Source organism: Lacerta agilis, chromosome 17 (genome assembly GCF_009819535.1).
Source record: "Lacerta agilis isolate rLacAgi1 chromosome 17, rLacAgi1.pri, whole genome shotgun sequence".
In the NCBI taxonomy this organism is placed as follows: domain Eukaryota; kingdom Metazoa; phylum Chordata; class Lepidosauria; order Squamata; family Lacertidae; genus Lacerta; species Lacerta agilis.
The window spans coordinates 14,569,190-14,582,993 of record NC_046328.1 but is presented as its reverse complement, the minus strand read 5'-3'; the positions used below and the strand labels follow the sequence as shown (position 1 = coordinate 14,582,993).

The window sequence follows — 13,804 nt, the reverse complement described above, 5'->3', positions numbered from 1 at the left end:
GTGGCTTTAAAGAAACTCTGTGCATCATGAGTGTCGGCTCAGTGCTGGATCTCTTGAGCTTTTTTATCCACCAGGTGTTTTTTAGTTCTCTGGTTTTTCTTTGAACCTCAGCCTTAGCGTTGGCATAGGTTTTTTTCTTAGTGGCACAATTTCTATCTCTTTGCCAGATCTGAAAGGCCTTCCAGTGGTTTGACGGAGGATGCCTCCATGAAGTTTTACATTTTTTTTCTGTCGAAAGTGTGTGTTGGTAATAACAAGGTTGTGCGCCGAACATATCTTCAAAAGGAAGATTCCGTCCTGGTTGCTGTTGCCAATTCCTTCTTTCCCAATAGTCCCAGGCCTCAAATCGAAATCTCGCCCAAACCCTTGCATTAAAATCACCCAGGAGGATAATTTTATCTTCCTTAGGCGTCTCTGATTGGACAGTATCCAGATTAGAGTAAAAAATTTATTTAATGTCTTCATCGGCATCCAGTGTTGGTGCATAAGCGCTTATAATAGGAGCCTATTGGTTTTTGGTGAGTTTTATTCAAAGGGTTAAGAGTCACTCATTAATGCCAGTAGGGACTTCTGACAGGAGCTTCACAAGATCGTTTTTGATAGCGAAGCCTACCCCATGTATTTGACGTTCTTGTTCAGATAGACCTTTCCAGAAGAATGTGTAGCCTCCTTTTTCTTCCTTCAGTTGTCCCTCTCCTGCTCTTCGAGTCTCTTGAAGCGCTTCAATATCGATGTTAAAACGCCGCAGCTCTCTTGAAATGATGGCAGTTCTGCGTTCAGGATGCTCGTTATCTGTGTTATCCGACAAAGTCCGTATATTCCATGTTCCAAAGTTCAATTGTCTTTTACGACTGCTGGGTGGTGACCCCACTGGGCGCGGTAATCCAGTCAGGGAAAAAGGGAGGTAGACTATGTTTAGGGCACCTTTTCTAGCCCCCCCCCCTTTTGGGGTGAGCAGAGTGGATCCTAAAAAGGGCTGCTCAGTCATGGATACAGCTGCCAAGATGCTCAACTGCCTTGTTCCTTGAGTCAGAACGACTGAATCTTTATCCACCACTCATGTGCCGGTTCATGACTAGGGGCTTCCAGATTTCACAATCCTGCCCCTGTTAACATTTGCCGATCGCCATGGGACATTTGTGGTTTGGTTTTGGTTTTTGGAAGATGCCTGTGCGTGAATTTGTTTTATGTGTGCACGCTGACCAACGCACAGTCTTCATAGTAAGGCTCTGTTCTGATGGCATGAGTAGTCACGACGACTGGTAGATTCTTATCTGCTGCAGCCTTCATCCGCCTTCACAGCCGCCGTAACATACCGCTTGTTATCATCCGCCTGTTCTGTCGTTGAGGACTTCTTGGATCATTCTTTGTCTAGCTCCTTCCCTTTGACCTTACCGCCTTGGGTGACCCTGCTGGGAGTAAGAGATTCCCGACAGCTTCGCTCACAAGGGTCATAGGATCGTGCAAACTCGCTCACCACGACAAGGTGATGATCCAGCGAGTGAGGCTTCTGAATAGCAGTTGCTGGTAACCATAGGAAGCAGGGAGGGCTCTTGTGCTCAGGCTTCAGCTTGCAGGCTCCCGATTGGGGTATCTGGTTGGCCCCTGTGAGAACAGGATCCTGGACTAGATGGGTCAATGTCGCGATCCATCAGGGCTCTTCTTATGACCCCCTTCCCCATTCTATCCTAGTCAACTCTCTGTATGGGTGGTGCGTGCACCTTGCAGTTATCACTGGCACCTGTCTCCCCTCATGGCATGTACAGGGGACTTAAAGCACCCCATGAGGCCCAGCTTCAGTGGAAGAGAAGCAAGTACAGACTGAATGAACTGAATAAGCATCCTTCTGCAGCCTCCAGCAGTCTTTGGACTAAAATTCCCAGCAGCCCCAGCAGCATCGTGCCACTGTACTGGCTAGGGGCCAATGCAAGTTGGTAGGTCTAAAGGATCTGGATGCTGCCAGGGTTGGGGATGGCTGGCATACAGGAATATGGCATGTGCAGGGGAGAAACCACCAACCATTTTTTAAAATTGGTGTTTAAACAAATACCAAAAAACCCCAGAAAACATTAAGCACTTATCCAGCAATACATCTGGTGGTGTTTGTTCTATCCGTTGACTTTAGACATAAGCTTACACATTCAGTGTTCAAACATATTACTTAACATAACCTCTCCACTGAGCGGTTGATATAACAAGGTCTTGATTTGGGTCATTAACACAAGTTAAATAAAGGGTTCCACATTTCTTGGAAGGTATCTCTTTTCATTATGCCTTTAATTGCCCTCCTGTGTCTGCTGAGACGCTCAGACTGTGCTGTATCCCATATATTATTTCCCCATACTTTTAGGGGTGTATTTCAGACTTGTTCTTCTGTGGTTGAGCTATTGCTAATTGTGCTGCGGTCGGTTAGAAGCCTACTAGTTCTCTGTGGTGCAAGGTGGAGCCCAAGTCTATGTCTAAAGATAGCAGGGTTGAGGCAGGATTTGGAGAAGGAAGCTGGCTTGTAATTGTGGATATCATGGAGATTACTTTCCACAGCCTTCCCACTTAAAGGGGAAAGGGAGGGATTAATATTTGCCGGCTCAACTAGCATCCAGTGAAGGAGGCCTCCTGTAAGCAAGTAGATACCCTCCCATTGGGGATCTTTGTTTCGGTGGCCTATTTCTGATTCCCATATAATTCGGGGGCCTCCAACAGCCCCAGCTTCCTGATCTAATAGATAGCTTTATATTAGGGAAGCAGAGCTCTCCAGGTCATATGCTGGCCTGTTGCACAAGCATTCAAACAAGCTAAGTGTGTGTAGAAGGCCCTCTCCCCTGCGTTCCAAATGAAGCACAAAATAATGAGTCTTTTAATTTACTTTGTATTTCCTCTTTGGAAATTGCTTTCCCTCTGGGAAGCAGGTCAAAAGCAGTGTAAATTCCCCATGGATTCCCAGTCCTTGAATTGTTGATGCTTGTCTGTGTGTCTGAAAGCTGGATGATCCAGGATAGGGACCAATGGCGAAGGGTCGGGGCCAGCGTGTTCTCCCCACCAACTCCATGTTCTCCCCACCAACAGTATTGATCTTGTCAATGGATTGTCTATTTTCCTTACCTGCTTCAAGGATAAAGGTTGACCTCTCATTTAAGACATGTGGAAGGGACAATCTCAAGTTCGACCTAACGGTCTTCTGTTCTTCCCCTGACCAAGAGGATCAAAGATATGATTTGGAAAGCAGCATAATATAACTTTAAGTTAGGCACTCAGGCACGCTTGTTACTGGGCTTTCTGGCGCAGATCACCAAAATGTTTGTGAGGGACAGAGAGGGGAGTTTTATGTAGCTAGTGGACTCCCATACCCTCCAACGTTTCTCCGATTAAAATAGGGACAACCCATTCCATAATGATAATTTTAACTATTTATACCCAACACTTCTTACTGGGTTGCCCCAGCCACTCTGGGCAGCTTCCAACATATACAATATAAACACAATAAAGCATTAAGCATTTTTTTTAAAAAAACTTCCCTGTACAGGATTGCCTTCAGATGGCTCGGGGGTTGGATAACTCAATACCCTCCAACATTTCTCCAATGAAAACAGGGACATCCTAAGGAAAAGCGAGACGTTCCGGGATCAAATCAGAAACTGGGACGGCTTCTCTAAATCAGGGACGTCCCTGGAAAATAGAGACACTTGGAGGGTCTGGGACTCTTCTATCCAAGTTCCAAACCAGCTGCTGTCTGAATCCATAGCATTGGAAAAGAGGCATCCCCCCCCCTGGGGTGGGCGGCTTGGCAGCATCCTGTCCATGCACAGCCTTCACTTCCTGTTCTCTGACCAACTGCCTCTAACTGTCACCCCAAACACCCAGAGCTTCCAGCTGCTCCCTCATTGGCTGTGTATCTCTATTGGAGGGCAGAATCCCAGTATCCTGGAAACATTCTTCCCACTCTCAGGCTTTGGGTGTCCTCTAGTTGCTTCCTGTGAGGTGACAGCAGATCGAGCCACCGGTGGCCAGTTTAGCCAGCGAGACTCTGCAGGCTCCAAGTCTGTGAGCCTTACTCAAATCACGATTTTCAAAGGAAGTATCAGCTTGAAAGATCAGCAGGTCAGTAAATCCTTCCACACCAAATGTTAGTTTTGTGGTAGGAGTGGAAAGCTTTGGTTTTATGGATTTGTCCAGAGAGGTAAAACAATCAATTTTAATCTGACCCTTCAAAGAGATAAAGGCAGGAATCTTAATGTCAGGAATGTGTTGGTACCCAGACCCAGACCGTATTGTACGGTAATGCTATTTGTTGCCAAATGGCCAGGAAAACCCATTCCAGCCTGTACTTGTACCCGTGTTTCTCCTAAAATAAGACACCGTCTTATATTTTTTGCTCAACAAAACACAGTATGGCTTACTTTCAGGGGATGTCTTATTTTAACCGTGTCGCATCAGTACGCTGCATAGTCATGCCTCTCCAGGCTGTTTTAATGGGAGGTACCATGTCACTATGGCTTATTTTTGGGGTATGGCTTATTTTTGGGGAACGGCTTATATTTCGCAAATGCATAGAAATCCTGCTATGGCTTATTTTATGGCTATGTCTTATTTTAGGAGAAACAGGGTATCTTTAACAGCAGCTTCTCAAAAAAACAAAACAAAGCAGAAAAAAACACCCCAATGACTGCAACAATCTGCAGCTAAGGAGATGTGAAGATAAGCATTCTCATCCAATGATGTCTGCATGTCCAGTTGCTGTTAAAAGTATGGCATTAGCCTTGGCTCCAACTAGGGCTGCCAACTGTTTTCCTCTGACCATGCTCTTGTGCCTTTGGCAGCTGTACCATTAAACCAGCAGAAGACATTCTGTCAGGCATGGAGCTAGATTCAGTGGTGGGAGAAGCTTCAGTGGCTTGATCTTTCCCTGCTCTGCAGCCTTGTAAAGGCACTGGAGCCCTGTCAAGAAAAAAAGTTGGCAACCCTTGTTCCAGTGGAAGAATATTGGATGTAAAAAAACAACAACCCCAAACCCTCTGTCTTTTTGGGTGGTGTGGATGAATGAAATGAACGGGGCTGGCATTTTGAAGCAAAGCATCAAACAGTGCCCCCTGTCCAGCCCCCCCCCCATCAAGGTGCCACAGTACCCAGGGTCAGTCTAGTTATTTTGCCATCTGAGAAAAATTATCCCACAATAATAATAAAAATTCAGTTAATGCAATAATTATGCATTAAGTGACTGGTGATTTGCTTCCTACCCCAAATCAGCTGTCTGGGGAGGTTTTCACATCTTCCTAAGGGTAGGACCAACCCTGCCAACACACCATATATTTAAAGCGAATCCCAGGAACTGTAGTTTGCAAAGTGTGCTGGGAAATGTAGTTCTGCGGGGGCGGGGGAATTCCTTGGGGAAAGCCGGGCGCTTTAAACACAAGGTTCATGTGCAGAGTGCATACCACAAGCAAACACTTCTTCTCAAAGCACCATCCTGCGCATATTTACTCAGACGTAAGGGTGTGCCGAGAGGAACTTGAAAGCTCATACCAAGAACAAACTTAGTTGGTCTCTAAGGTGCTACTGGAAGGAATTTTTTTATATATATATTTTGATTTGATTATTGCTCATGTGTTTGGGATTAGAGTCTTGGTGAAGTGGGGGGATTTTTCTGCATTTGGCATTCTGTTGTTAATCCAGCTGCTTCCCTGTTCAGCTGCCAGCTCAAATGTACCCTGGCCAAGGTAAGCAGTCTTTGGTAAGAACATCTAAAAGAATGGGGAAAACTTTCCCCCAAAACTGGCAGGGAGGAGAAAAAGCCTGTGCAATAGTAGCTAGACACGTTTTCTTTCCAATTCATAAATCTGCACAACAAAGTCACCTCCCTGGCAGGCAAGTCATTGAAGGATTTATTTCCGTAACTCTTTAACTGTTTTATTGAACTCTTTAGCAGTTAAATTGAATATTTGAGCAGAATTAGATAGAATATCGGCTTTAGTAGACCTGTGTTAGATAAAATTGTTAAGAGGAAATTTTTTATGCGAATGATGTATGTGTTAAAATATGTTAAGATATGTTGTTAAGATAAGATATATAGTTGATTAGGTATTGGACCAAGTAAAGTTAAGCATATTAAAATTTGGGCAAATGTTAATTGAATAAGATACAAAGCTACCTTGAAGATGTATTTGATTTTGAAGACAGTGGAGGGAATGGGGGAAGTCCCCAAATAGAGAAGTTAGAAACAAGGAAAGTACAAAGATAAGTATTGGTTAAGGTATGTATATGTTCTTTTTTATGTTTATTATCATTGTTATTGTTTTTATTGTTGATTGTGTTTATTGTTTATTATGCTTTGTGTCGTTGTTGTGTTTTGTTTTTTCTTTGTTCTATTGGAAAATAATAAAATCTTATAAAAAAAAAAAATATTTCCGTAACTCTTTTGCATTGGTTTGTTGTTGTTTTTTAAAACAACAACCCCAGTTCTCCTCACCCCTTTCAATTGTGCACTTCAGATCTGGAAAGTGTCTCCTTTAAAACAGACATAATCTATTAGATACGTCACAACCATTTCAATGTGGCAGGAGTCCTTTGCATGTGGGCTTCATGTACAAGACCTGCTTAAAAAGCATCAAGGCTGGAAGCCATTGTGGAGGCAGCATTGGGGTGGGCTGCCAAAGGGGCAGCAGATCTGGCCTCCAAGGAGTTGAACTGCAGTCATTGTTGCCACTACGACAGCAGCGGTAGGCAATGGATTCCTTGGAGGGCTCCTGGGTCTATTTTAATAGATGTGCAGCGGGCAGAAATTCAAGAGGTGATGTTTTTCTCAACATGAAGATGCGGTGCAAAGGGATCTCTACTTAGTCCTATTTACCGGTTTTTAAGAACGATGACCACCTAGGAGGGACGCCGCAGCAGCAGATTCCCTGAATTGGCATTGGGGTCAGACTGGATGATCTTTGAGATACCCACCAAAGCTTTGATTCTATTAAATTGCCCCCACAAAACAGCATATCCTCCAACATTTGAACAATGAAAAAAAACAGCAGCAATGTAAAATGCCCCTGTTTTGATCATGAGAATCACACTCTGAATTTCATTATTAAACATTGCTAAAAGGTAAAAAAAAAAACAACGCATCAAGGCTGTTATTTTTCTCAATCTGGATTGAAGCTGGTTTGGGGAGTACCGGTAAATGCATCAACGCACAGAATTTCTGAAGAAACAACAGCATAGATTCGGATTACTGCGGATCATGCCCTGTTTACTCTGCTTCTCAAACCAGCAGCGGGAGAACTCTGGATGCAGAGTAGATGAGAGTGTGGACACAGCAGCGTGGGTTTTTGAATGGATTATTTCCTAGGAACTGTTTCAAAGCCACCCCCCCCCCCGAGCCACAGACCTTTGACTCTCACCCCTCCTCCTGCCATGTGTTGCATCTAAGATGTGGCTCCCATGATCCCTTGCAAGGGCCGCAGAGGATTCTGGGGCACAACTCCTGGCTCTTGCTTCCCGTTTAAGACTTTTCATGCTGCCACAAATCATGGAAGCATTTGTGTATCTATCTTACATATTCACCACCACACATTTTTATGGTTTATTGTCAAACTTTACCCCTCTCATATCTCAGACTTTTGAGAAGAATCAGTTTGGGGGTTTTGTCTGGAGTTCAAGGAACAGGGCGGGGCAAAATGGGGACATGAAAAGTTTTTCCAAGTTGGCGAAGGACATGCTAAGTCAAGCAATTGGTCCATCTAGCTCAGCACTGTCTGCGCTGATGGGCAGAATTTAGGGTTTCTGGTAGGGAGTCTCTCCTTGCCCTACCTGGAGAGGCCATTGGGGATTGAACCTGCGACCTTCTGCATGCCAAGCAGATGCATAGCCATTGAGCTAAGGCCCTTGGCAATACTGAGCCACACAATTGGTCCATCTAATTCAGCATTGTCTATGCTAACTGGCAGGCAGCATTTGTCCAGGGTCCAGGCAGGGAGTTCCCCCCCCCCCCATCCCTACCTGGAGATGTCAGGGATTGACCTTGGCACCTTCTGCATGCCAAGCAGATGCTCTGACTCCTTCCCACTTTGTAAGTGTTGCACTCTGTGGCTCTCTCCATCTCCTTGGAGGAATAGATTAACATGTCTTTCCCTTCTTTTTTTCTGCTTCCCTTGGGTGGTGCCACGGTCTAGTCTCTCCTCCAGCTGGAAGCCATGAAGACTGATGACACGTCGCAGCAGGAATGCCACTCCTAACATCCTGGGGTGTCCCCGAAGCTCAAAGCCCTCCTTCTCCCCCTCTTCCAAATTCTGGGCGATTAGTGAGCGTTTCTGCACCAGGGTCGGACCCGCCAGTCTGGAAGAACCACTTCAGGCTGGGCTCTGGGTTCCTTGAGCAGGGCTGGAGCCACACCCCTCCTTTTTCCACTGCCTCCTGTCAAACCACCTGCTCCAGGGCTACAAAAGCCTTAAGCACCTCTTGCTGCAGGACCCAGGAAGACAGGGCTTGCGCGTGGCAGCCTCCAGAGAGGAGAGAAGCAGCCACCCTTGGCGACCACAGCAGGCCATGCCAGGACGGAACCACGCCTGTTAGGAGGACTTCAGGCATCCAAAGGAGAGAGGGAGAGGGAGCAGAGATCTCTCAGTTACACATTAGACATCGTGGAAGCCCAGGGAGACCCACGCGAGCTTATCATTAACTTGGCGGCACTGCCAGGCGATATAAAGCCGAGAGCAGGAGAAGGACAAGAGGCACCCAGAGCGGCAGGATGGCAGCCACACCGGCAACCGCGGCCACGACCATGGCAGTCTCAGAGGAGGATGAGGGGCTGGCCATCAACAACCCTGCAGACATCTCTGTCATTGTCCTGTACTTCTTGATAGTGCTGGCGGTGGGAGTATGGGTAGGTCTCGTTGACTTTTCTCGCGTGCGTTTTATTTGGTCCATGGCAGATGGTCATCCGACCTCTGCTTAAGAGACCTCCGAGGAAGGAGAGCCCAACACCTCCTGAGTTTCTACTGCCTTTGCATGTATATGCCACCTCTTCCTCCATGGAGCTCAAGAGGGTGCCCCACTGTGCCATGGCTCTTCCCCTCCTCATTTTGTCCTCACAACAACCCTGTGAGGGAGGTTTGGCCGAGAGGCAGTGACCGGCCCTCAAGGTCAGCTTCATGGCTGAGTGGGAAATCGAACCCTGGTCTCCCAGGTCCTAGTCTGACACTCTAACCACGACACCACACAGGTGTTGTGCCACCGGCATCGTCACTGGGCACCAGGAATCTCTGGGGCAGAAAGTGGAAGGTGGCAAGAAATTGCTTGTGTGTGTGTGTGTGTGTGTGTGTGGAGGGGTGTATTTGACATGTGAAATTGAAGGTGCTTCAAGGTGGCCACCTTGCATTCCTGGCCGGTGCTTCCGCATGGGTGCTTATTAATTATGGAGTGGGTCTACACCGACTTCAGAATACCAGCCTGTGTTTCACATCCATTTAAACCATTTAAACCTCTGCTTTGTCACCAAGGTGTGTGTATATGAAATCTCTTCTCCCCGCTTGTAGGGTTAACCCCTTTCTCGCAGGGCAAGAGGTCAGGGTTGCCCGAGGCGGGGATGAAGGAAGTGGAGCCACCAGAAAGTGGCTCGGGGCCAAAACGTCTGAGAGAGGCCTCAGGAAAGAGCAGGGAGGGTGAGATGGGAGGCTGAGGACAGCGATAGGAACAGATGCAGGCAGGGGAGGCTGGTCAGAAGCGGCAATGCCAGCCGCTGGAAGCCACAGGAGAGGAGAGGGCTCCTGTTCTCAGTTCCTGCTTTTGGGCTTTCCAGAGGCACTTGTGAATTGCATTTAAATCCCACCTTCTTCTCCAAGGAGCAGTAGGTGGCATGTATGATTCTTATCTCATTCAATCCCCTGGTTGGCAGGTTAGACTGAGAGGCTGCGGCGACCAGACCCAAGGTCACACTCAGTGAGCCTCATAGCTGAGTGAGAAGATCTGAACTCTGGTTTCCCAGCTCCTAGTCTGATGCTCTAACCACTACACCACACTGCCTCTCACATTGGCATCTGGCTGGCCACTGTGAGAACAGGATGCTGGCCTGACGCAGCAACCTTTTCTTATTCCCAGATGGGGCACTGCCCCACTAGCCTCCTCCTGTCCTTAGCCAGACCCCCCCCCCAAAAAAACCTGCCTGCCTCCTTCCTTACACCCAGGCTACAGGTGGCCCTGCCTGTCAGTTTCCTCCTCTTCCTCAGTCTCAGAGTTGCCCCTTGTAGAGGAGGGAGGAGGAGGAGGAATCCTAGAATTGCAGAGTTGGAAGAGACCCCGAGGGTAATCTGGTCCAACCCCCTGCAATGCAGGAATCCCAGCACGCAGTCCGCCACCCAGTTTGAAACCAAACTGGACTCGGCTTAGCTTTGCAAATGTGCTAGCAGTTTTTTCCCCCCTGCACCCTTCAGCTTAGGAAGAGAATGGGGCAAGACAAGAAGGAGCTGGCTTTGGCTTTTGCTGCCAGTCTCCTGTGCCCTAGCAGTCCAAAGGGATACACCAGCCGCCACTCGATAGAGCGATGTTGTTTGGGGTGATGGAAGAGAGGAGCCTGGCCTGCCCAGAGCTCCCAGGGAGGCTGTGGGTGTGCAGCGTTTTTAAACTTTCTGACCATTTGGGATCTGCACCCGAGGGAGAAGCAGCAAGGGTGATCTGTCCCAAGGCGCAAAGAGGTGCCCCGATACCTTTGCTGCCCTCCAGAGACTGCAGCATGCAGCTGTAGCTCCCTGGCAGTGCCTGCGCTTGGGCTTGGGCAGCTCAGCTGAACCCGTTCAAAGTTTTCCCTAGCCAGGGCAAATGGAAGCATGTCTGCCGCCTAGGTTTGAGTGCTTCAGGGTGGCTGGGAGGTCTCATGGCCAGGGTGGGGGGGGGAAGGTGACCAGATGAGCTTTTTTATGGCAGCAGAAAGTGTGACAAGAAGGGGAACAGCTCGATTTTTGCCACAAAGGGTGCTGCTGCTGCTGACCTAAGGCTCAAGTCTGATATTACAGGCTCCTTTTCCCCAATGCTGGCGGCTATTTTAGCAGAGATGCAACAGGCACTCTGCACATGTTCAGCGGCGACACTCACCTTGATTCTCGGCGTGTGTGGATGACAAATTGAAGCTAGTGCCACAGAATTAAACAGAACAGATTTATAACTTTGTAATCAATTAATGTATTTGAACAGCCGCTCCCTCTCCCCAGAGAGCTGTAGTTCAGGGAGAACGACGAGCAGAGAGTTGACATCACCTTCCCAAACTAAAATTATCAGGATTCTCTGCTGTTGGTATTAAACTGATACTCATTTGTAATGCTGCTGAATGGTGTATAGCAAGCTTTCAGGGCAAATTCCCTTTTTTGCAGGGGATGGGAGGAACTGTTCCTGACTGTTATTTGCAGTGGAGGGCCATTATTTCCCTGAGGACATTCCTCCTTTTATCATCACAACAACCTGTGAAGTAGGTTAGGCTGAGAGGCAGTGCCTGGCCCAAGGCCGCACTCAGTGAGCTTCATGGCCAAGAGGGGGTTTGAACCCTGTTCTCTCTCTGGTCTTAGTGCAGCACTTGTAACTGCACTGCCTCTCAAAGTAGGGTTGCCAACTCTTTTCCTGCCTCTGCTCTTGTGCCTGGCAGAAGGTTTTACCACTTTTCTCCTTGCCCGACGCACAGAAAACCTTTCATTCTTATGATTTGCAAATTAATAATAATATTAATTCCCAGAAAATTCCCAGAGCAGCAGTGTACATCGTAAGTAAGAGAGCCAGTGTGGTGTAGTGGTTAAGAGCGGTAGACTCGTAATCTGGTGAACCGGGTTCGTGTCTCCACTCTTCCACATGCAGCTGCTGGGTGACCTTGGGCTAGTCACACTTCTTTGAAGTCTCTCAGCCTCACTCACCTCACAGAGTGTTTGTTGTGGGGGAGGAAGGGAAAGGAGAATGTTAGCCGCTTTGAGACTCCTTCGGGTAGTGATAAAGCGGGATATCAAATCCAAACTCTTCTTCTTCTCTTCTTCTTAATAATGCACCAGGTGGTGCCTTTCCTGGGCTGTAGAGAAATGAAAAGAGCTTCACCTGCGAAACGTCTGTCTGATGGGCAACCCTTAAAGTTTCAGAAGCAGAACCAGTGGAAGGAGGTGCAGGAGCCAAGCCGACTTGATGACTGGCTCCCCAGAACCTGGGTGGGGCAGGTCAGGGTATCTGATTCTGGCAGTGTGTGGCAACGACTCCCAGGGTCCTTGTGCTGTCTGAATTCCTTCAGAGCTGTGCAGAAGTCCAGAAGAGCCTTGAAGAGCCCAGGACTCCCCTCTCTGAAGCAGCCTTCTCCAGTCTGGAGTACCTTCAGGTGTTTTGGACTACAATTCCCATCAGTCTTAGCATCCCATGGCTATCCAGGCTGGGGCTGATGGGAGTTGTTTTTCAAAGCACCTGGAGGAGCTTGGGCAAGGCTGCTCTTCAGGAAGATGGGCAGGTGTCAGGAGGGATGGGCTAAAAGCCTGAGGAGGGTTTTGAATACGAAACCACTGAGAAAATTGCAAGGCAAGACTGTGCTTGCTGGCTTGATTTTGTCTGAGGTCAAAGACAGTCTCATTTTACCAGGAAGTCAGGGTGCATGTTCCCTTGCCCTGGCTGTTCCCACTCCACACTTAACATCTACCTGCTTATGCAGATGCCAGTGTAAGAGTAGGGTAAGCAGGAACTGGCAGAACATGCAGCTCAGGTTATATATACAGGTATATCACCAGGAAATATGGAGTGCTAGAAAATCCCATTGCTCTTGCAAGGGGAATGGCTTGCCTTTTCTCTCTCTTCCATAAACTATGAGGACTAGAGGCATGCTTGCTGTTTTTAAAATGAAGAGAAAGCGAGGCTGTCCACAGGAGGTAGCTGCTTCTGAGGTGGAAAGCCACATTTCATAACTCAGATCCAGCTAGTGATTTATTTGGGTGTGTACTGTGTTGTGTTTGCTGGTTTCTAGGATGCATATGGTGCTGTGGTCTAAACCACTGAGCCTCTTGGGCTTGCTGATCAGAAGGTCGGCAGTTTGAATCCCCGCAACGGGGTGAGTTTCTGTGCACTCTAGCTTCTGTCACTGTGTTCCGTTGCGCCAGAAGCGGTTTAGCCATGCTGGCCACATGACCTGGAAAACTGTCTGTGGACAAACGCCGGCTCCCTCAGCCTGAAAGCGAGATGAGCGCTGTAACCCCATAGTCACCTTTGACTGGACTTAACCATCCAGGGGTCCTTTACCTTTACCTTTTTACGTTGCTGGTTGTTGTGGACACACAACGGCCATGCCACAATTTTATGAGGAGCAGCAGCAGCAAAAACAGTCCTTTCTCTTTCCAGGAGGCAAACACCAATTCTCATCTGCCATCTGCAGTGCAGAATGAGAGATGGGCTCAAGACATGCTATGGGTCTGCCCAGGTGGGGCAGGGCACCCTATGCTGAAGAGTCACAGCGAGCGCCAGGCTAGGTAGACCAGTTGCTCAGAATCTATTGAAGGCACTTTCCTATGTGCATGGGCAAATGCCAACAGTCCCCTGAGGATTTTGTGAAGATATAGATGCATAAAAACACACACACACACACACACACACACACACACACTTGTAACAAATATTATTATTTGTTGAATTATTGCTAGAATGTATGCCATATCCTTCCAGGGCACCAAGCAGACACACTATTTAAAAGCAAAAACAGTCTGAAACACTGAAGGCATTCTAAAATTAATTACAATTAAGAACATCTCAAAGCAGTTTCAGTTCAAGTGGAACGTACAGTATTACAAATTCTCCACTTTGGGGGCACGAAGCCATGACCATC

The 13,804-nt window shown here is 47.6% G+C and overlaps 1 protein-coding gene across 1 annotated transcript in view; it reads left to right on the top strand.

Annotated features, from left to right (window-relative positions):
- Nucleotides 1-8,395: 8,395 nt before the first annotated feature.
- SLC5A1 (solute carrier family 5 member 1) overlaps nucleotides 8,396-13,804 on the top strand; it is a 32,061-nt gene continuing 26,652 nt past the window's right edge. Inside the window, exon 1 of the mRNA XM_033174768.1 lies at nucleotides 8,396-8,863. Within this exon, the coding sequence (XP_033030659.1) occupies nucleotides 8,729-8,863 (135 nt within the window). The 5' untranslated portion in view covers nucleotides 8,396-8,728. The remainder of the gene's footprint in view (nucleotides 8,864-13,804) is intronic.